Source organism: Streptopelia decaocto, assembly GCF_964273445.1.
Source record: "Streptopelia decaocto genome assembly, chromosome: 6".
Classification (NCBI taxonomy): domain Eukaryota; kingdom Metazoa; phylum Chordata; class Aves; order Columbiformes; family Columbidae; genus Streptopelia; species Streptopelia decaocto.
Window position 1 is genome coordinate 12,694,931 of NC_138660.1, and position 24,349 is coordinate 12,719,279.

Genomic DNA, 24,349 nt, shown 5'->3' on the forward strand with positions numbered 1-24,349 from the left:
CACATCCATCTTAAAGTAAAAATAAGAAAAATAATGTTCCACACTGGATACTCAAAATGGTCCTTGCAATATACCTCCTAAAATGATGAAACAAGGGCTTTAAAAAGCTACAAGCAGAGGAGAGACAGTAGTGCTGAAGGAACACTGCAACTACACAGCTTGGGGTTAGAAAATAGCTATAGTTGTATTTCTAGCAGAGCAGCTGGCTCAAATAGCTGCCTAAAATAGCTGCCTAATTCACTTAACTCATTTTATGCATAAGCTTTTTTTTGCTATATATAGAATAGAAATAACTATGTGAACAAGCAGCAGTTGGTAAAGGCCATATATTGGCTTGTTAACTTCTATTCCTTTCTTTCGATGTGTATTATGCAATACAAACACCTAAATTTGATGCTCAGGTGTCTGGGATGGCCTTAAAACTGAAATTCAGTCTAATTCATTTAACTTGCTATGCTCGTCAACAAAATAATTTTAGTCTTAGACTCACCCTGAGGAAAATGTAAGCTTATGCTATTTGAACACATAAAAGGCCATAGTTCAAGTGAAGACAAGACATCAGTAAAGAAACTGCAAAGCCTTTGAACACACCCTGCCTTTCTGAAGAGTTCAGCCCCACTTGCACAGGCACTGTTCAAGTGGAGGAGAAAAATCTAGCTAATGTCAGCAGGACTGAGACTTCAGAGGGGTTTTTTGGTGGTTTTTGGGTTTTTGCTTTTTTAAACACACAGCTTACACAAAAACACACTCAGGATGCTTCCATATGTTCTGCAGAACAAATGTTTCTGCTTGATTGGAACTGCTGAAACACAATTGTGCATTTACATCCACAATTATTATGTCTACCACTTCCACATGCCTCACCACAACAAGCTCTTTCAATATCTTACCATGTTCTGAGATACAACTAAGTTTCCAAAGACCATTTTAAACTTAGAGTTTTATGAGAAATTCCAACATTACTTACACACTCACCAAAAGCTGCCCATTGAAATAAGACCCAGCAAAGTATGAAGTTTCTCTGTATACCCTTCTGGTCATAATAATTAACACCTTATTTGCACAGTATCACCACCCATGCACAGCCATTTGCAGCCTCCCTTGGAGAGATTACTCTCCTCACAGAATCACAATGTCAGGGATGGGAAGGGACCTCAAAAGATCATCCAGTCCAATCCCCCAGCTGGAGCAGCAACACCCAGATGAGGGTACACAGGAACGTGTCCAGGTGGGTTTTGAATGTCTCCAGAGTAGGAGACTCCACAACCCCCCCAGGCAGCCTGTTCCAGTGTCTGTCACCCTCACTGAGAAGTTTCTTCTCAAATTAAAGTGGAACCTTCTGTGTTCCAGTTTGTACCCATTACCCCTTGTCCTATCATTGGTTATCACAGAGAAGAGCCTGGCTCCATCCTCTTGACACTCACCCTTTACATATTTATAAACATTAATGAGGTCACCCCTCAGTCTCCTCTTCTCCAAGCTAAAGAGCCCCAGCTCCCTCAGCCTTTCGACACACAGGAGATGTTCCACTCCATCATCTTCGTGGCTCTGCGCTGGACTCTCTCCAGCAGTTCCCTGTCCTTCTTGAACTGAGTATTTATCATTAAAATTGGCTTCAAAATAGCATCAGGTTCAGTGTTTAGGGCAGTATTTACGAACAGCAGCATGAGGCAGGAGCTACATCTGGAAATGGCAGCAAACATTTCACTACCAGGTAAGAAATAAGACAGACACTTATAATAGGCTTCTTTAAATGAAATCTTAACTAGCATATAAATTATTTCAGCAGTTAAAACCATTTAAAGGAAACATATCAAATACCCTAAATGCAGGAAGGGGAGAATCCCTTCATGTAGTAATTGCGCCCTCCCCAAACGCATTTTGCAAGCCAAGCCTCCTTGGCTAGGAAACTATCAGGAAAACATTGAATTCCTGTTCTGAATAACGTCATTGCTGAAGACGGGGCACAGGCTCACCGAGGAGCCTGCTAGCCAGGCTGTGTGCTGCTCAGTCCTTCTGTAAGCACCAAATTCCAAAGAAACTCAAAGTGAACTCTAATACCCTGGCAGAGCAGGCAGCTTCTAGAAGATAATAAAGAAAAAAAGAAAATAGTGAATATCCCTTACAAGTAGGCTGGAGTGAGGGTACTTTACAAAGGCATGAAGACTTTTAAATATTATGTAGTTATCCCTTCTACTATTTTCTGCAGGCTCCAGGCAGTTCTGATGGGAGTTCCAAAAAGTACAGAAAAAATGTATACAGGTATTTTTGTCCACAAAGGACACCTGGATGACCTTGGAATAATAATCTGGAACATTAACATGCACATTGATTTTCCAATTGACGAATTCGTTCTCTCTCTTACCTGGTCTATTCTGACACATTAGTTATTCGAGCAGTTCATAAGAACACAGAATATCCCAAAAGAGAACTTCAGGAGAAGCTTAATTAAATAACTGATTGTTCTTCTTGTTTAAAAAATAAATACATGCACATACACTTCCATGTGACAAGCTCCCAAGGGAAAATTTTGTAAAACAAGCATAAAGTGTTTATTTAACTCAGAGAAGCAATTAAACGATTAAGAACTCCTCAAAGTAGGCATTATGCTGATTATCCTTTAATTGAATGCATTCACTGCAGTGACATACAAACTGCAACAATAACAACTATGTTACATACCAATTTTTTTCAGACCTGGGCACATTGCGTAACAAATCCATGAGAAATACATACTCTAATTTTAGAGTGACAGTCCATAACTGCTCAAGTTTTCCCTACCAGCATGGTGATATTTATGATTTCTACTCCTAAAATAATTTTAAACATGCTTAGGTTTACTTAAATACAAAAAGATGAAGCTATTTATTTTACCTGCTTTTCATTACATGCTATGAAATGACACCACAACCGAGTAGCTGAAACACAGGAGCTTGAACACTTTTTCCACTCGCCAGCAGTTGCATCTCCTGCATCCCACAACAGGGGTAAACAAAATGAGTTTGTAATTCCCTTGGCAGTGGCGGCAGAAGGCACCGACGATAGGAACGCGCTGGAAGAGGAAAGCGCCTGCCAAAGCATCTCGTCACCAGGAAAATTACAATATGATAGTCTTAATTATACTAATTGCGCTTCCTGGTATTGAGGCAGGATTAATATAGTGTTTCTTATGCTAGATTTCATAAACACAGTCAGTTTCAGTTTAACTCTTCATAATTGTATTTCACAGTTCTTGCAAACAATTAGCCACCAATTATGTTCATTCCATTCTGCAGATGACTGATAAACACTCCAAATATCACAATTCTCCCCCAAGGGAGACAAATCACTTCTAAGTTGTTAAGTAAACTTAATGAACCCTCAGTGAAAAATCCTGCAGGCAGATCACCCAAGGCACTTGCTTGTCATTTGTGTGCTGTAATCAAAGACAAGAAAACTTTCACCAAGAGCAGAATGATGCTTGGACCAGCTTCAGAGAGCTGAGGAACAGTCTTGAGGTGATTAAATGACCATATATAAACAAAAATAATAAAAAAAAAAACTTAATTGTTTATATTTATATATTTGTATGTACGCTTTACACATAAACGTATATATACAGAGACATACATGGACACTCATGCACAAATACTTGTTTTAGAAAAAAAAAATCAAAAAGTTTGAGCTAATATCAACCTCAAGGCAACAAGCACTGGGAACAGGACTGGATGGACCCTGTTAGTTTCTCGCTCCCAGCCCACTTGCCATCGCCCCGTCAGCAAACTGGAAGGCTCTGCCTCACACAATGGGGAGCGACAAGCATTGTGTTTCGGTCCCCTCTCCAGGCACGGCTCCAACATAAAACACAATTTGGCTAGAAGTGCTCAAAAACACATTGCGATGAGATAATATCGTCTGCTGCGATAAAAATAGTATTTCATATTGTTACGCCGAGGTCATGTGCAGCAACTCAGCCAAGATGGCACTTGAAGAGACTGACCGACCCTTAGCAGCAGCAGGAGCGATAATCAAACACATAAGAGTTTCTAGGAATTTTAGGCTTGATTTTTATAAATAACACAGTATAGCCTCACTTAACATGTACATCACTTAAAAGGTGACATTTGGATAAACAGGACACAGTTACAGGCCACACAGTTACTCATGCAACTTAGTTTGAAAGCTCTATGGACAGAAAAAAACAAGTATTTTTAGCTAAAATAAAAGACTCTTGCTTGGCCAGCATGGGCACTAGCGAAGCCTTCCCATAACATAACAAGAATACATTTTGCTGACAAAGCCTTACACCAGGGTTTCTGCACAGGTTAGTCAGCTTCCTTCTTCCATACCTGTGGAGTCGCGAGCCTTTTGCTTGCCAGGAGAATTAAAAATAAACCTTGCTGATTAATAACTTGCAATACTTCCCATGGATACTGAGTTAACCTGTTTCTGTGTTGCTGAATATTTTATAAAACCTCCTATAGTGGGTACTGTCAGAGAATTAACAGCAACCCAGAGTGGAAGGCACTGCTGCTGATGAGCCATCGACCCTCAAATGTTCCCCCATCCCACCCCCAATAGAAGCAAGAGAGATAAGCTTACAAAAAACACTCAAAAAACCCAGCGTGGGGCGGTGGGGGTGAGGAGGGGGAAAACCCACACCCCACACTGTTGTTAATAATATAATCAGAAAGTCAATAAGTTGTGAGCAATAATCAAACACAGCTTATAAACGAAGCATTTGTGGAACCCTGCAGCTTAACGTTTTAACACACAGAGGGTACATTAATAAAAAAAAGAAACTGTACATATTATGACAGAGAATTTGGTCTTGTGCTGAACATTAAAAAAACAAAACAAACAAAAACCCCACTCATCTCTAGAAGTAGCTTGAATTTTAAGTGGTATTTGATGCTCTCTGACCCATGAAGAAAGGAAAAATTTAAACTGAGTTTTGCAGTGTTTAAATGAGTAACCCACAGTATAGGTTCATTTGTTTTGACTATATTTGCCTTAAATACTTCAGAACACAAATTCAGATTCCAGATTTACTTTTTAGATAACTATTACTGATACTACTAGATGGTACTCTACAGCCTTCAAGGTTGTCCAGAGTTATGCAATTGCAAACTGGATAATGTGGTTGAGTGGGCTTTTTTCTTCCCTTTTTGTTTTGAAACCAGTGATGCTTTCATTACAAACCTGACTCTGTGATTTGTTTCTTTTAATAACATCTATTCTTCATATATATATATTAATGATACAGAAAACAATCTATTGATGTCACAGGTACAGAACCCACCATATTGCAGTGACTAGAAGAAAATGCTGGTGCAGAAGGAACAAACGAGACCCTTAAGGATATGATCACACATACTATATAATAGAGATGAAACTTAGAGGCAGTGGAAAGGAAATGAAAGCTACCCAACCCAACCCAAAGAATTTGACAACAGCAGAATCAACAGCTGATTCAGGTACAGCTTCCAAAAACCACTACAGATTTTTTTAATGGTGGAAATACAACTTCAAATTCAGCAAAACAAACAATCCAGTTCACATTCTTTACCATCAAGACATCTAAAGTCAATTCATTATTTTTACTTACCGAAGTTAAGATTTGTTTTAAAATTAGAAATAAGAAACACAACAATAAGAAAAGCCCTGTAATGATTTTAAGTGACCATGTGCTCCATCCACCTCCCCGATACTCATCTCCTGCCTCAGTTTCACAATTAATTAATAGACAATCTCCCTTTCTGCCACAGCTGTGAACACAGTGTATCATCAGCCTCCCTCAGGGAGGGAATTTCATCTGCGGTTCCTGAAGTTCTGCGTACAAGTATTTGGAAATTGCTACCAAGCCTCTTTCCAGCTCCCCCCTTCACCCCTCAAACAGGGAACTCAGAAGAAGGCTGAATTTAGAGTCTGCTGCTTAATGTCTGTTTTCCTGGGTTAACAGCCTGACTACACGGAAGGAAATGCCCACCTCAGCCTTTTTATAAATATCATCAAAACATTCACTATGCCCATTTTGGGCAGTCACAATGGAGCACATAAAGTTAATAAAAGTTATAAAACGGGCAGAACCTGCTTGGTGGAGAATATAATATTTCTTTCCTGCAAGGAAATGGTTCTTGATTTACTAAAACACAGAGAACATCTCATTAGAGGCAGGAGGAGCATCGTTTTGGACAGCACAGGGTTTCCCAGCCTCAGACACTCGCATCTGAAGAACGAACTCACCAAATACACACCTTGAGTCCTTAAAAGGCAGCAGAATCTGGGAAAAAAAAAAAAGATCCTACAAAGAGAACGTCTTCTCCACTGGAAAGTCTGAGCTAAAGAACTGGTTAAACACAACAAATTTATAGTGCTTCAGCTTGAGGATCTTCCTTGAAGTGATGTGTTAAATCTACTGATACAAACAGACGGCAGTGAGATTCACAAACTTTGTAGAAAGAGCCCGTGGCAGAAGTAACCTGGAGGGTTAATTGCTCCTCTCATTTGGATAATATGTTCTCTTTAAATCAAGGTTAATGTCAGTTGTCACAGCAGTTACTTCTGTTTTTTTCAACAAGAGGAACAGGTAGGACTTCAATTACCAGAATTCAGTTTGCATCCTCTTAACAGTAGCATCCATCCCACTGCTTGTCACACCAAACACACGAGTTTTCAGATCTGGTATCCGAGACAAACCTCACATTATAATAAGGGCAGGATACCTGTACGTTTGTTATCCTTGGTGTCCTACTCCCTAATTCCTCGTATTTTATTCCTCTCCAGGAGACTGAAAAAAATGGATGATACATTCGATAAAATTCTACAAAGAGCTATTTCTGGTTGCAACAGCTTGTGCTAGCTTTATTTTGTAAATGCTAACCTTTATTGTAACACTGCAAATCATATTGCACCACGAAGAGCTTTCACTGACTATACAAACCAAACATGAATCAAAATCAAAGAGGATAAAGAATAAAAAGTGTAGGAAACCAAACGTTTGCCTGCAAGGAACAGTAATGGAATTTAATAAGGCTGATGGAATAATTTCTTGACTCTTCTGGCCAACAAACATAATTGCTTCAGATTAAAAAATCTAAACATAATTGCTTTACTAATTTAGAACTATAGCTGCACTAACACACTTAAAAAAGACTAAAAGAACTGACTAAGGTGTTCTCGAATGTCTGTAGTCCAAGTAGACTGGGTAAAGAATGTGGATCTTGGATTTTAAAATCCTGACACCATTGATTAGAACGTACCGGGTCCACTCTTGGAGAATTATTTGCGTTTGAGTAGGACTGACAGTGACAACCTCAAGCATTCCTGCAGATGATGTTAAACTCATAGGCACTCTGTGTTTTGGGGAGAGGATCCACAGACATTGGGAGAAATTTAAAAATTAATAGCACATTGGTATGAGACACTGCCTTTCCAAGTCTCCCTCAAATTAGTTTGAATGTACCGCACTTACTGATCCTTTCAGACATATCTATACACACACAAGTAAAATAAGGACAGACACAAACCTCAAGTACAAGTCCAAAACCAAAAAAAGTTTGAAATTATAGCCCAGACTGTATGTTCTAACATTTGTCTTTAAAGTCTGCTGTCCTAATTCTAGAGATAAATGCGTTTCCTGGCAGGAGATTCTTAGGCACTAAAACAAAACACAACAAAAAAATACAAACCAACCCAAAACAAACAAAAAAACCCCAAACAAATCAAAACAACAACAACAACAAATCTTCCATTTACCAAACTAGAAGCTTCATTAACTGCTTCTCTGCTTATTTACATGTTATTCCACTGTGAAGTGGGACACTTTGTTCCTATATACTTGCAAACTGCAATAGTTGGAGTCTGAATTTCTTTCTCATCCTGCCGATGATTCATCCATCCCCTGCCCGTCTCCTGCGCCGAGGCCACGTCAGCAGGACGCGGTGCTGCCAGGTCACATCCCGCTGGGGGGGCAGACGCAGCTTTCCCAGGGCACGGAGGAGCTGCTGGGTCGGGAAAGGCTGCGGCCGTCCCTTCGAGAGCGTGTGTGGATGCAGACCCTTAGCAAGGGCCTGCGTAACGCTTAGAGACTGCACACCTCAGCATTTCAGAAAGATTTCCAGTTTCGGTGGCATTTCTCTCCCTTTTTCCCCCCACAGCATGTGCATTAAACATTCACACTATTGGATTTGGCAAAATTAAGCCAAATCAATATTCAGTTATGTGTCAAGTTTCTTTTTTTTTTTTCCTTTTGTCTGGTATCAAGGGAGTTGTATTAAATAATAGCTACCAATTCATAATATTTTAATCAAAGGGGACTTTTAAAGGACCAGACATTCTATACACCAAATCTACCAGTTCAGGTGCATCTTATTCAAGATTTAATCAACACACATGCAAAAAAAATTCCACGATTATTCTTAGCATTATCAGATTTCTAATGGAAAAGCTAAGATTATTCATCCAGTAAACAAAGTATCCTATTGTTTACTTCTGGCTTCTTACATGATTTCCTATACTTTAATGTAGTGTGCTAAAAACAAAACCAACCAGATGAAAGAGATCGGTGTTTCTGACACTAACAAGAGGAAAAAAAAGCTACTATGAGTTAGCATCCCTTCGCACTATCTTCTTGTAGATTTCAACACCAGTTTCACAAAGGCATGGAAAAGTGAAAAGTAACTTACTTCACATGGAAGGAATAGATGACGCATAATCAGGACTTTAGTTTTCCAGGGTGACCAAACACTAAAAGGCCTTATCTGAAATACAGGTGGAGTCATCACACAGGGGATAAAAGGCTCCCATGCAAATTCTGCTATTTTCTGTTTAATAACGGGGCAAAAATGAGAAAATAAGCAGAAACTGCTATGCTAACAGTATCTGTTATGATTATATGCTTAAGTACTAGTGGTTTGTAGCTATACCTTTGAAAAACTATGGAGGGAACCACGAATAACATCCCAACAGGATGGACACAACTGAACCCCAATCCGGGGACGTGGCAGCGCTACAGAGCTGCGCTTGCCACCACACTGAGGTGACCCAAGCTACAAGATGGTGACAAAGTCTCAAAAGGATGTTACTGACCAGCAATAGAGCTGGTTAGATTGGAATTACAAAGAGCAACGTGGGATTCTTCCCAATTATAGTTCTCCACCACAGTTTTGTTCTGGAGGATGCTTGTGCAGATAATTCCTTGTTTGTCCATTAATAGAAGTTTAATAAATAAAAAACTCATTCAAATGTGCCGATATACCAAGGATGACAATCGGTACTGGAGGCCTGACTTTTTCATCAAATATTAACTCTAAACACCAAGTACCAGAAGTCAAATAAAATTATGTATATGATTAGTAACAATTAAGTTTTAAAATATATTAGGATGAAAAAGGCCCTTGCAGTAAAAGAGAAACAAATTGAACCAAAATTTAATTTAAAAAAATGTAAACAAAAGCTATTTAATACCTAAAGAAGGAATATATTTTAAAGCACTACCACACACGAACTGTATTGCTCCAAACCCTGATGACCAAAGCAATCAAAGTGCATTTCCTACAGAAGGTTTTCCACACCATGTCACCAGTCTCCACACGAGCATGCAGCTGGAAAGAGCAGAAACAAGCAGAAAGGAAACCAGGGCTTACCCTGCATTTCACCCCTCCCTTCCCTCACATGGCCAAAGGATGTCCACCCCATCCCACCCCATGCACCCTGGCAGATGTGTCCCCACAAGCCCTTTTTCTGTCTCCCAGGAGTGTGGCTGACCTCACGTAGACACCCAGCCAGCATCAGGCAGAGGACCGACAATAAAATATATTGTTTCTTCTCATTTTAAAGAATTTTATGTCCTGATCATAGAATCATTTTTGGTTGGAAGAGACCCTCAGGCTCATCAAGTCCAACCATAACCTAACCTAACTCTAGTGTTAAACCATGTCCCTAAGAGCCTCACCTATGCACCTTTTAAATCCCTCCAGTGATGGTGACTCCACCACTGCCCTGGGCAGCCTGTTCCAATGCCCAACAACCCTTTCCATGAAGCATTTTTTCCTAATATCCAATCTAAACCTCCCCTGGCACAACTTGAGGCCATTTCCTCTCATTCTATCGCTTGTCATCTGGGAAAAAGAGTCCAGCACCCTCCACTCCACAACCTCCTTTCAGGCAGTTGTAGACAGCAATAAGTCTCCCCTCAGCCTCCTTTTCTCCAGGCTGAACAGCCCCAGCTCCCTCAGCTGCTCCCCAGACTTGTGCTCCAGATCAATGCAATGTTTTTCAGCATATTTTGAAAACAATCATAAATTAATTTCTTTAAACTTAACCAAGGACCAGATTCCAATAATTCAGGAGATACTACGGACAGAAAGCAGACCTGCACCAGCCTGGCCCCCCCAGCTCTCCCCAGTGCACAGGCAGCAGCTCCCCTCAAGCCCCAACAGACCTTGCCCCCTCACATGCCATGAGCTGCCCTTTGATTAAAGTGTATTTCTGGCCTTCTGGAAACCTCTCCAAAGTAACATGATTTAGGGTGCTGCTATTATTTCGCATCAGACTGCAACCACGCCAGGTGTGCAGATGAGGAACCACCACCTGCCTCTGCACCTGCGGAGTGATGGGGGGGACGCTGGCAGCAGCTAATGCAACAGGTAAAACTGCAGCTTTATAGCAACAGCCTGAACCTGTAACATTCTGTTCCATCTCCTGAGGCTTCTTTCATCCCCAATGTTTGATCCAACATCCATTGACCAGTTCCCTCATGTCTGCCCTTCACCACCCTCATCCTGGCACCTCTGTGTCCAGCCCCAGTAGCATGCCACAGTTCTCTCTCATTTGCTTACACCACATCCCATCTATTTTCAACTCTTTCCTTCCCTCCAAGAACCTGACTCACTTCCTCGTTTACAATCTCAAACTACAGAAAAAAAAAAAAAAGGTAAAGACTTGGTTTGTTTAGATGAGACTGAACAGCCTTATTTCACTGACACACACACACACTCTTCCTGTACAAATCTACAGTTATTTAGCCTTTAATATCCATTCCTTTGCATTACCACACCAAACCATACCCACCCACAGAATTAAGGGAATAATAATTCCAGGAAATCTTTCATTTGAGAAACCACTGCTAGATTTTTAGCATTCTTCTTGGCCTTCCGCTTGATTTACCCTCTTTCAGAGTTCTAGAAAAAGCAGCACTGAAATTAATTCATGGATTCTTCGTTTTACGAGATAAGAACAAGCAAGGGCCCAAGAGTGTTTCATGTTCAGCATCAATGGCAAAACACTTAAAATGTCACTTGAAACAAATATCACTATTCGTAAACCATGTATGTTTATTATCCTGTTTTCATTTCAAAATGTAACCACCCCAATACAATTTAGATTCTTCTATACTAACACAAATATTCACATTTAAGCACAGCTACAACACCTCCATGTCATTCACATCTACATCTTGTACTTGAAAAAACAAAACAAAATCCCATTTAATGCAGCCTTGTTCACCTGGGCAATGTTAGAATTAAAACGTAATTTCATTAGCATATTTGTTTGCTTTGCACACGAGTTTCGTGCATCGCTATTCCAAGCGTAGTGCTGTGATACTGAACAAAGATTAGAGCTGAATTTCAAGAGGGTATTTTCAACAGCATGGGCTTAGACAGAATACACCAGGAATTCCAATTTTTATCACACCACATGCTCTTCTCCTACCTGGTCTTTCTTCTGTCTTTGTTACAGGCTTCTCGCATGCTACACATACATACAGAAAACTACAGAACAGAAACCTCAGTCTGGTTTGCTCATGGCAGAAAATGAGACCCAGCTTAACTATCGTTTTGATGGGTGGCAACAGAAAGTACACTTAGCAGTAACTAACAGATTAAGTGTTACTCAGTCTGCATCAAGGTCTCTTGTATGGAAGTATTTTCAACGCATGGATGACAAGCAAGTTCAATCTGCATCAGAATAACCATGTTGTCCATGTTTTTCATACCGCAGTGCATGTGACAACTTGGCATTGCTGCCTTTCAGGATGGAAAAGCATTGAACAGACACTTGGGTATAGCTACACTGCCCCAAACTATGCACAAACTGCTGTATTTTTAAGTAATTTAGTACATGACACAGTTCTCAGGAAGCGATACAAGTTCCTACCAAATATCTTAAGATACTGGCTAAAAACACCAGCCTTCAATCAGTCACTGGGGAAAGGAGAATTTCCTGAACACATCAGATTCACCCACAATCTATTTGTTCTAAAATTCAGAAAGCAGAATAAAGGTTTTTCAAACACATGGCGTTGTTTTGGTACCACTCTGCAGCTGATCAGATCCACGTTACCCCCCCTTCTGTATTTCATTTGGTGTGGTTACCCCAAAGCACCAGCTAGAAGCAATCTTTCATATAAAGTGAAATAGTTGAGCAAAGAAATGGGTGCGCATGTCTTGCCCTTGTCCTTTCCTTGCAGAGCTAGCAACGGCCAGGTCCTGAGTTTGTGAAAAATTAAGCAGAAAAAAGCAAAAAGGAAATGAAGTATTTAAAGTATTGAAGTATTTATGAAGTACTATCCATCAAAACTCCATAAAAAGATCAGTTTTTGAAGTGCTGATGATACAGCAGATCTACATATTTCATCTCTCAAAAATACTGAATTCAGATTCTAAATCAGACATGCTTTAACCACCCATAGAGGTACAATTTTTGCAGTTAGAGTCCAAAACCAAGCCCAGGCGAGCAGCAGCATGGGATGAGCAGGGCTTGGGTTTTTCCCCTCTGCTCCCCAGGGTTACTGAGATTTTCAGAGGAAGCACACTAATTCTTTGTCATTAATATGCACATGGCTTAAAAGGAACAAAGATTGGTCATCCAATCACACACAAATAAAGGATGTGCTTTATGTTTCCGCTTTACAGCGCGGCCTTGATGTTCATCATGAGCTCAAGGGTTTAACGGCCCAGGCAGGCAGGGGAGCTGCCTCCTGCCCGCACAGGCAGCATCAGGTCCCTGCTTGATTCACCTTCTAGCAACTACTGAAAAACAAGGTTTCATCTCAACTAACTCCCAACAATCTCTTTCTTTATTCCTTTATTTGGTTGTTGTTATGAAGGCTACAAAAGTCACATACCATGGCATCTCTCTTACCATGTGGGATGGAGGAGGCAAAGCCTTTGGAAGCCATTCGCTATCACGAGTCCCAGCGAGAGCACAAGGAACCACTCAGATGTTTCTCTAAAATAACCCAACATGTGGACTGTACCATACACACCTGTCCTCAAAGGCTGGATTTCTCCAAAAGACCAGATTTATCAATCTCTTTACATCTGCCCTCTCAAAGAAGCCTCTTCATGCCCACTGACCAGCTAAACTTCTCCCAGCCACCACTGTTTCTGTGAGCTGCTTAGTCCAGCCCCCACCATGATCTACGGGGCTCTTAAATCACCAGCTTCAACAAGTCACCTCTGGCTACATGCAAACAGAAAACAGGAATGAAGACAGCACTTGCTCCAACACATTGCATGTTCAGTTAAAGTACACATTTGTTCCAGTTTTATAGAATTTTAGGAAGCTGGTATTTTCATTTTTGACGTTTTCGCTGATTATCTTACTGGTGACACCCTGAGCAATTGGAAAAAGTTTTTGTATTTAGGATTTCTCCACTATTCCAAAACATCAGAGACCTTCAAATGTGCATCTGTTCTTTCTGTTTTTAAACAGTGATTACTCAATTAGCGGCTAATTACACTTCAGGCTGTTTAGAACAGAGGATATTCCACAGAGGTTTTCCTCAAACAAGTGTCCTTCTTCCAACCTTGAGAAGACACATGAAGATTCACTAGGTCTTCTTTTTCTCTGCTATTTTCATGTTTCATATTTTCTCTACCAGAGATTATCTTCACCCATCCCCAGATGTGCGGCAGCCACGGAGCCAAACTGAGTCCTGGACATAAAGTGGTGGTTAACAGGACATTCACAACAGCTTCCAGGACCACATGCTGAACATTTTAAACTTCCCAGAAAACAACATATTAGATAAAATAAAACCAGTATTTTTAAAAAAAAAAAAAAACTTAAAAAAAGACAATATCCCTCTGCATAAGCAAAGTTAACTGTCCCTGCAGAATGGATATATGCCAAAGGAAACCAAAGCTTTCACACATCCTGAAGAATTCAGTGTAACCAAGTAATGACATCTCAAGTTGTTAATAAAAGTGTTTACTCCCTGTACTCAGAAGGATCACTCCATTTATAAGAATTCAAATAAATCCTATTTACAAGTATATCTTATGTCATAACACTGAATATGGGGCAGTAAAGAAAAGGTGAGTGTTATCCGTTCAGTGTGGAGCTACCAGCTCCCAGGTGCACACACTGACTAAATAGAGACTTTCCTGCTGCCTTAACACTGTGTTAAAATTATTCCACAGCTTGCTAATCATAGTGCAACGTGGGAGCAAAGGAAAATGCATCATAATTGTCTGAGTGCTGCCCCACGTATAGGGAATACATTAACCTTTAAACATACAGAATACTCTATCACAGGAAAAAGAAAAAAAAAAAACCACCAACATAAGTTTTGTGGAGTAAGAGGGGGCGTAATTCCCAAAACCACTGCACACATCAACCCATCTTTTACAATAACCTCAGAGCACAGAAAAAAAAAGAACTGTCATGAATCCTAATCTTGTTATATTTGCTGGCTGGTTACAGTTTATTCCGTGATTGATCGCTATTAAGTTCCAAAATTGCACTGTGAACACAGCTTTACCAAAAGAAAAACACAACAACAAACCAGTCAGGTGTTCTTCTGTGTTGGAAGCATGTACTTATTCAGCAATGTAAGTATTTCACAACAATGCAGGAGTTGAAGCTTCAAGCATGAAAACAATACCAGAATTTTCAGACCAAACTTAAAGAGTACATACAAATAAACACATGTGCTTTGGTGGTCAATAATGCAGCTCTACCAGAAAACAGGAGACAACTCTATGCTACAAATTCTAAATCAGTTTTATGAAAGACTTCTGATTATTACCAAACAAACCCCATTGGCACAAATGTGTCAAATGACTGGGAATACAGAACCAGGAGGTTTCTAGTTGCATTCAATTTAAATACCCTGTCTGAACAACACTGAGTACGAAAAAAAATTATAAATAAACGGTATCATAATTATATCTGAAATGGAAAATTTTAATGTACTAACTAAATAAAGCACTCATTTCAAAAAAAAGGAGTAGCCAGCTTTATTACTCTGTTAATTGCCATGTGGACCAATTTTTTACCACACAGCACGGTGGCTGTAAATTGTAACAAGCAGCTTTAAATTGCTGCTATTATTGCTCATCAAGACTGAATAAATCTGGATGGTGTTCAGGGAAGCTTCTGTACTGTCTATTTCAAACAACTACTAACTCCTCATTTCCATGGGGATGAAATGTCAAGCAACAACCACCAACTCCCTCACTGTTTAAATGAGGGGCCACAGAAAAGACGCAAAGAGAACGCAAGATGGGAAATTTAAAATATTTCAAAGGACAAACTCTTTGCTATGGGAGCAACTTCCATCCTCAGAGATCACAGGTGCTGGACAATACGATCCACCTCTAACATTATCCCTGCTGTCAGCAGCAGGTCGGATAAGGTAACATCCAGCAGTCCCTTCTAATCCTAATTTTAATTAAAAGCACAGCCATCTTTGATCAGTACAATTTTAACATTTGATGCACTCTGAGACTCTTTCTTGAGTAGATTTGAAATTCAGTCAAAATACAGGGGCAATGCACTAGCTATACAGTTAAACCAACTTTCCCCCCTCATTACTATCGCTTTTTTAGGAAAGGCTTTTGAAAGACAAGCTCACTGAGATCACTGCTTCATTTAAGATCTGGAAAGGATGGGGGAGGCAACACCACCTACCTCCCTTCTCAGAAAAATAAGATAATGGGATAAGCTCAAAAAATATCACTGAAAACAGTATTAACAGTACAGCTATGAAAAGTCTATTGCCTATAATTTTGGTTTAACCTTCCCGTATTTACTGTAGACAGCGCTATACCTAGGGAAACATCTGCTTCACTTCAAAGCTGTATTTGCTGCTAGCTAGAAACTCTCTTCACAGTAATTATTATACAATCTGAAAGGTCTTTTGTTGCTTCTCCTTTCAGACCTGTTAAAAGATTTTGTGTGGGTTCTCTCTTATAAAGAAGACAATCACTATTTATCATATTTTCATAATTTTACCAAGAGGTAAAACACCATATGACTGCTTACATGCTTTTATTCAAAACTGCATAATTAACCAGCTCTGCTTCTAAAGAATAGATTAAAAATTCCGCTCAAAACCAATCTGACTTCTAAGCACTCTGCAATGTCTGTATTTCCCTGCTCATTTTTTGTCCCTCCCAAGGGCTGTATGAAAACAAAATAGTTTTTCCATAGATAGCCACTTCATTTGTTACTAGTTTTCAGTTTAACTTGGGATCTCTCATTTCTATTTACTATGTGCATTTATATAAATATTGGTAAATGACTGAACAGCGAGAAAACTCCTGTACTTGGAAGAAATTCATGACTCATTACAAGATATTTAGGTCCTGTAACATGTACAGCAGCCATGTCTGCAGCTTCCCAATCTTAAGTGCTTCATTGTATTTCCAGAACTGCATATCATGTTTTTATAGAGATGAGAGAACAAGTTTTATAGAATGCAAGCAATGGTCATCCGCACGTCTGTGTATCCTCTTACCTTGGATGCACTGCAGGGTTCCATCCTCAGCCCTTATTGTAAAGGTTTCACCTGGATTAACTTGAACCAAAAAGACCTGCCAAAAGAAAAACACATTTATTGCACTGTTATCTTCAAAAACTAAATTTCCCCAAACTAACAACTGTGTTATCCTTACTTCGGAGGAAATATGGGGGCAGGGAGGAAACAGACTGGTGTGCTACATCTTCGGGTGCCAGCAGAGTCCAAGAGCCGGTAGAGATTTAAAGCATCACCTAAGTTTTCGGAGCTGAAATAAAGATGTAACTCAGTTGTGTGCAGGTGAGAATTATGGTTTCGAGTTCCACCACCAAACTCTTGACAGTGTGTTTAACTTGGTCAAATGCTGACAGTCACAAACAAATCTCCAGACAGCTGGCACATGAGAGCAGACAGCACAAACTCCAGCACACAGCACCAAGCCGTATCAGGGATTCACGTTCACAGGAATAAGTAGTTTTTTTGCAGGATAAGGGGAGCTGACCCATCGCATTTTTAAAAATTCATCCTTCAGATATCATTAAGGAAAATCCATAGACACACACACAGTTCAACAGTTGCACACAGAACTAATAAACTATTTATTTAGTAACAAATATAATATTTTTTAAAAAATAATCAAAATATCACCCTAGTCTCCCATTGCTCAATTCTGGAGATGACAGGAATGCTACAAAGACCAGGAAGCACCAAAACACATCCCAGGTCAGTGCACTTTATAATCATCTTTATTAAATTTCAGGTGCCTATAACAATAGTTTTAAACTTCTTATCTATATTTATTTATTTAATGGAGAGTTTCACTGGGCACCAGTGATCATTTACCCCATGCTGTTGCTGTTTGTTAAACTCTTACTCAAATATTTTAAACACACTTCTGTTAACTTTGCTTTGTCAGAAATTCAACCTAAACCTGGATTAATCTTGGTATAAATTGAAAATCTAGATCTATATCTTTTTGTGAAAACTCGCTCTAAATTTAAGTCTGGTCTTTATATTCTGGGATACCTGTAGGCAGAATTTAATCACTCAATCTGGAAATACAGAATTTGAATTAATGTTGTGTTTCTGAATTCCTTAAGCTAAATGCAAATAATTATTGCCTAGATGACCTTTTGAATTACAGTAATCCTATAGAAACCATTATTCCAGCTACATTTTTAAAGCACAAGCTGGAAATCAGAAAAATTACACACGGAAGCCATTATTTTGTCTGCAACAATAATTTCTCTGCAAACATGTGGATCTGGTCCAGCATACAGAGCACAATTAATTGTTCAGAAAAGATCAGAGGCACAAAGCCATTCCATCCCTAATCTCCAAGCAATCAACATTTAAGTGACAGCATTTAAATGATCTTTTGCTATGAACAGGCATGGATTAACCAAGCCCGGCCAAAAGAAGCCCAGAGCAAAGCATTGTCATTCAGCTTAAAAAAAAAGCCCAACCAACAAAGCAGAAACCCGAGTGCAAAGAGGCAAAGAATCATAAAAGTATTTCATTAGTTCATTTGCATTATCTGGCTAAACCAGCAGCATTAAGGCAGGTTATTTATTAACACATTTGACTAACATAAACCAGATGCCCTAGCGCACCATCACACCTTTGGAAGAACTTGGTCCAACTGCTCAAAATATTACATATATCCTGAGCAGATTGATGTAGATGAAAAAAAATACCTCTTTTTTCCCCAAAGTGAGGAGTTGAGTTTAATGGCAGATAGATCGGAATGGCAGAACTGTGTCATGTACTAAATGACTTAAAAATGGCAGATGTAAGACTGATCGTGAGAGAGGGATTCCTCTCACTACACAAGGCACATGTCGACCCCAGGGTTGGTTATCAGAAGGGTCCGATTTACAAATTCCATTTCAAGGAGTCATTGCAAAGGCCAGTCTCCAGCCCAAGTGCCTGCGTTTGCAGGTCTGCAGTTGTGCTTTGAAAATAATTCCTTGGGCTTCCACATTAAAAACCCTTTCTCAAGATTATATCCCAAATAACAGCTGTTGTTTATGATGGTCAAAATAAAGCAGCATTATCCTTGCCTAATTACAGAGCCCAACCTAAACCTCCCCCGGTGCAAGCAGAGAGAGCACACATCCAGTATTAGATATTGGGCATTTTCCAGCCAACGACCCGATTTGTCCCAATGGCCTCAACCAATAATATCAAGGCACATTGTGACTTCTTTTGTTTATATACACTAATTATGTCAAACTAGTTCAAGGATTTCTTTTTCCCATGTCCTCCTAAACAGCAAAACCATAAGCTGCATTCCAGGCTAAAGAATTTTTCGTTTCTTTCTACTCAAGGGATCCTCATGAGAACGCCTTGTTTCTGAAGCTTTTAATTAAAAAATCTGAGCAAAGCAATAAAAAAAAATAAAGCTAAAGATAACATCTTGATTTTAATGAAAACAAACACAGACAATCTTTAATTGCACTGTGACTCTTCCAATATGCATCATCCCCAGGTTTATGAGTGAGCAGCAAGAGGGGAGAGAGCCTGAAAAGTCACTTGGAACCCAGGCGGTTCGGTGGCCCTGGCAGCACCACAAGGGTACGGCCTGCGGCCCAAGGACAGCCCAGATCAGTTTCAGTCCCCTGGCCTCCTCACATCTGAAAAGCTGGAGCTTGTGACAGCAGCGCAGTCCAAAGGCTTTTTATTTTCCGTAAAAAGTACTTGGATGTTTGCTTTAGCAGTTTAACCCACTCGGTGTTGAAGCCCAGCCTTACCTGCTGCATTGTCAGAGAAAGCTTGCTATCTCCATAACACACTTCTTTTTTGGTTTATTTCGCATTTAAGAATGTTATTATAAAGTCATGTTTGTTAAGACTGATTAATGTTACTAAGTTGCACAGTTACTATAAATATTTATAATCTCTCACACACAATTTGGTAACAATTGCTGTGTCCAGACCAAGTTTTCACGACAAGCCAAACCCATGTCACTCATGTCCCCTTGTTCCTGCTATCCAACTCTTGTGCCTACTGAGAGCAGGGGAAGAGCCCAATGAACCTGCCAACAAAGTCTAACACAGTCTTAAAGCTCAGGTTCAGGAATACAGAATTATATACATTGTGGGTAAACAGTCTCATACAAATACAGAAAACACGATCTGCTAGGGACAAAGGGCATGTACTATGACGTATTTTGTATAAGTAAACCAACACTATAGAAGTGGTTTTTTAGCACACAGAAGAAAATTCACTTTCAGAGCAGACCATTTCCTAACAGCTTTGCTGCAGATCACCTGTGCATCCATGTGATGCAATACAATCCAATGCTTGCTTTAAAACACTTCTACTTTATAAGAACCTTTTCCTTGCTAAGGTCAAACAGCTCCTCACACTGCTTTGTTGTACTAAAACTCTGCCTTAAACATTTCCACTGTGGTGGATTTTCCCTTCCCTGTTTAGATATATCATGCTTCATAGAGCTGGGGAGTGCGGCATCATAAAAAATAAAAAAAAAACATAAAAATTAGTAAATTTGTGTAACAAATTGCTCTGATAAGCAAGACATTTTAAGATTAATGAAGATCTATTCACTGCACATTTGTGAGAACGGCTTCCCCGTTGGCCCACCAACATCCTTCAGCTAAAATGCCTCCAGAAAAGTTCACATTAGAGACTTCCTAGAGAGCAAACCCTGGCCATCAGTTTGCTGAAGTAACTCCCCTGCCACCCATTCTAGTCTAAATGCCTTCTCTAAGACTACTGAATCAGCTTTAAAAGTCAGTATATTTAAACAGAAGGAAATGTCATCATCCTTTATTTTTCATGGATGGATGCTTCTCAGCTCAGGTAGCTTAGATGTGTACCAGTTATAATATAACAAGCCTTACATATGTACATATCTCCCCCTCTCACCTAAAAGGGCATTCCTACAAGCATATAAAGAAAAAATTTCAAGAAACTATGAAGAAGTAACTCTAAACTTTGGCACAAAGCTCAATCCCTCAGCTCAGCCCCTGTGCAGGTGCAGTATAAACGCAGCCAGCTCAACACTTGCAAGCTCTTGCACAGCACACAGGCTTGTTGTGCTACAGGCAGGTACCAAAACTTGTTCCTCACATCTCCCTTATTCAAAGTGTGTGACCCCAAAAGACAAGAACTAGCACAAACAGCGCTATATACAGTGTCTGGGCTTGAGCCAAACAGTGGAAAAACAGGGTTTGGTAAATACGCCTTTAGAAAGAGCGGGCAAGCAGAAAACTTGATATAGCACTGCAGGTGCAGTGAACAAATCAAGCCAAAATAAAACTTCCCAAGCTAAACTGCCTGGCATTCTGCACAGACATGCTATGGCACAGTGAGCTGCCCCTCCACTTCATACTCCAAGCTTTCTAGAGCTTGCAGTGGAGTACCTACAGAAAACCACTGAAATTCTTGACCCAAAAGATTAATTATCACTCCCTGAATCCCTACAGGAGTTACAAGTGTATTAGAAGCAAAAACAGAGTAAGCAGCAGCTCTGGAAGGAACATGAAAGCATTCAATAGTCAGCAGTAGTGGAAATTAAGTGTGGGAAACTTTAAAAAAAAAAAAAAAGGCCAGTGCTAGAAAGGCCATTTTGGGTAGTCTAGAGAAGTGGGATTACTGTCGAGCAGGCCAAGGCATTCCTAGCTCTGCCCTGTACAGCTCTGCAGCACTTATCCCCAGGAAGATAAAACAAATGAATACTCCTATGCAATTGTCTTACAATACATGACTGTTTACTGGCAGAATTCCCTGTTGCATCCCTCTCCATCTGGCTGCTGACAAAGCTAAGGTGTTTTATCAGCTCCAGTCTGCCCTTTTCCACATATATAAGAACCGGTCTTTTGAGAACAACCTTTTCTCTGAAGCTCAGCATTGCCAGGTACAGCCTATAGCACTGCTCTGCCGTGCTGGCATGGCTGAGGCTTCACGTGTCCTGTGACACGTTATGGTGAGGAACAGCAAGTGCACTCAGAGCACCTCATGAGAGGCAAGTGCTGCCCACCCCAGAGCACGAGGCTCCGATCTGTGTGCTGGGCACATCACAGTCTGGAAAACTCCACATGCCTCATCTCCCACCAGCTTCTAACAGACATGTTAATTACACCCTGGAAAAGCACATGCCTTCACAAAATTAGCACCTATTTACTGAGCAATATAAACCATCTTTATTAAGGAAGTCATTCTTATATGAATCAAATCTAAAGACTGCTGTTGCCTTACAAGTAACTAAGATATATCTGAACAAATACGCAACAGTCGCTTCTACATTATGTCAGAAATAACATTAAGAGCACTTACCATAATCCATTTGCAGCTAGTATATGCATAGATCAAACAAAGCATTTATTCCAGTTTCATTGCATTTTAGAACAGTACATTTAAGTTAAGACATCAACTAAAACATCAGAAATAGGATCAAAATGATAAAGCATAAAGGCTTCTAAGCTTTCAGAAATAGGATGAAAATGACAAAGCATTAAGGCAGCTAAACTTTCTAGACGACAGACCAAAGAAGCCTCACCAAAAACTGGTATTCCAGCTGCAAGTACTTAGATAAAGTGATGAGGCCTACAACCATCATTCAACAAACATTTATGCAGAAAAGGAACCCAGCCCAGAACTGTTCTGCTGAGTCATATTTGTAAAGCACAGCAAAAGCAACGCACTTCCAGTATATCAGCAATTCTTTTTTCCCAAAATATTAGATAAGATAGTTCAAAGGCAGTGGAGGCATCTGCCAAGCAAGGCTGCCGAGTCATCACTGATGGGAAAATTCAAAGACTGGACTTAAAGTCACATCTCACAGGAGGGCCCAGAAGACTCCATTTACTCTTTCTGTGATACAGAAGGACCCACTGGACAGTCTAACCTGATAAATGGTTTCCTGCAAGGAAAAAAAGGCACATTTAAGGAACAATTATCCTATCCAATATTAATAAGATTGTTCCTATGCTTAAGTATATGAACATTGGACTTGGTAAACAGAGCCATTAAAAGCTTTCTTTTCTGTTTTTTTCAAGCTGAAGTACATGGTGCAGAAATGACTTTAAAAAAAAAAAAAAAAAAAACAATGAAATTCTGCATTGTAGTGAGAACCCAGATAAGCAGACAGACTTAAAGGCTTCCAAGAAAAGCGGAAACTATTCTTCCTCTTGAGGATGGTATAGCTTAAAACACAGCTTAGGTGGAGGAACAAATGATCAAGGGAATGAGAAGTAACAGAATGACATTTTATATTGATTCATGAAGGGCAGCTTTTTTCTACCTTGATTACAATATTTTGCTGAAATTTTTCAAATCAGGAGGGAACCAAACTGAATAACACAAAAGAATTGCTAGGGTAGATGTTCTGCAAAGAGAAAGATTAACCCAAGATGACAGGTTTGTGAACCTATCAACTTATCAGCTTCCACCTCCAGGCTGTATCCTGACATGAGGGCATCCTTGTGGTCTTATAATCATTCTACCTACTTCTGATCAACCTTGTTAGAGAATCTCTCTCAGACAAATATGAAGGCAACTATAAACTTGCCATCCTTCAAAAGCCCACTCAAAATTCACTTCTGCTTCTCTGAGGGTTATAATGAAGCACAGAGTAATACATGGGACTGCTGGGATTGGTACACTTCGATTAGTAAAGAACAGCAGTCATCACAGGACTCCTCTTCAGTTCTCCATTTCCTTCTTTCCCTTTTTTACAACCTCAGCATTTTTAAGTTCTTAAAATCTCATCACAGATATTATCATGAGACTAACTTTCTGCAAAGCCCTCAAATCCATAGCATTTATATCCATTGTTTCAATCCATCATTTTAACTTCAATGAACACACATGCAATAATCACATTAAATTTAACAGTGTACTTAAAGCATTGCTTTTCATGTGTTTCCAGTGTAAGGGCAGATTTCTGCCTTCCAGAAAATACTCTGCCCTCCCCAGTGCTACGGAAAACCACCTTCCTGATCTTCAAAATCCCACGGTCGCCAAGAAATAGTTTATTTAAACCATCCATTTTCTGCAAAGCTGACTGACCTGCTGTGATCCATCGCCATTCACGATGTGAGGCATCATGGCTACTTCTCCGTTCAGCAACGGTGGCAGCTCCAGCGGAATTTGGTCGGTCATCATCATTGTGACGTACATTCATGGAGAATTTTCCTCAACGGGCTTCCTGCAAGAGAAGCATCAGTTAAAGACCCTGGAAAACCCAGTTGTACTTTAGAAGGTCACTGGTATCTGTGTGCATTTTGCAACCTAAGCAGGATACCTGCTTTTGTAACAGGCTGCATACGGGAACTCGAGGCATTTAATGGAGGTTTTAACTGTCAGATCAAGAGCATGGGAGGTCAAGTTTCCATGCAAGACTTCAAAATCAACTAGCCAGATTTCCACTCATTCCCATTACTTAATGTCCAGCCCTCATTTCACAGCTGAAATGGGCAAGTTCCAAGAGACTTAGAATGAGATTTGCTCTGTTCCTAAAAATCAGCATCCTTCATGCTACCACAGCTCTTGGAACTACATAATCTGCATGATTAAAGTGTCACATCACTTTCACTCAATATCCACAGTTCAAAGCCAAACACCTTTATTTTCTTTCTAGGGCCCTGTGAACAG

General features: G+C 39.9%; 1 protein-coding gene across 3 annotated transcripts in view; it reads right to left on the minus strand.

Annotated features, from left to right (window-relative positions):
- The window catches only part of FNDC3B (fibronectin type III domain containing 3B), a 195,049-nt gene that overhangs the window by 132,645 nt on the left and 38,055 nt on the right, over positions 1–24,349 (minus strand). The window contains exons 2-3 of one of the 3 annotated variants that reach the window (XM_082057206.1): positions 23,765–23,903; positions 16,730–16,805 (exon numbers count right to left, since the gene is read on the minus strand). In XM_082057206.1, coding sequence (XP_081913332.1) covers positions 16,730–16,805; positions 23,765–23,875 — 187 coding nt within the window. In that variant the 5' untranslated portion in view covers positions 23,876–23,903. Of the gene's footprint in view, positions 1–2,874; positions 3,546–16,729; positions 16,806–23,764; positions 23,904–24,349 lie in introns of those variants that run through there. The other 2 variants (XM_082057207.1, XM_082057208.1) reach the window with 2 other exon arrangements.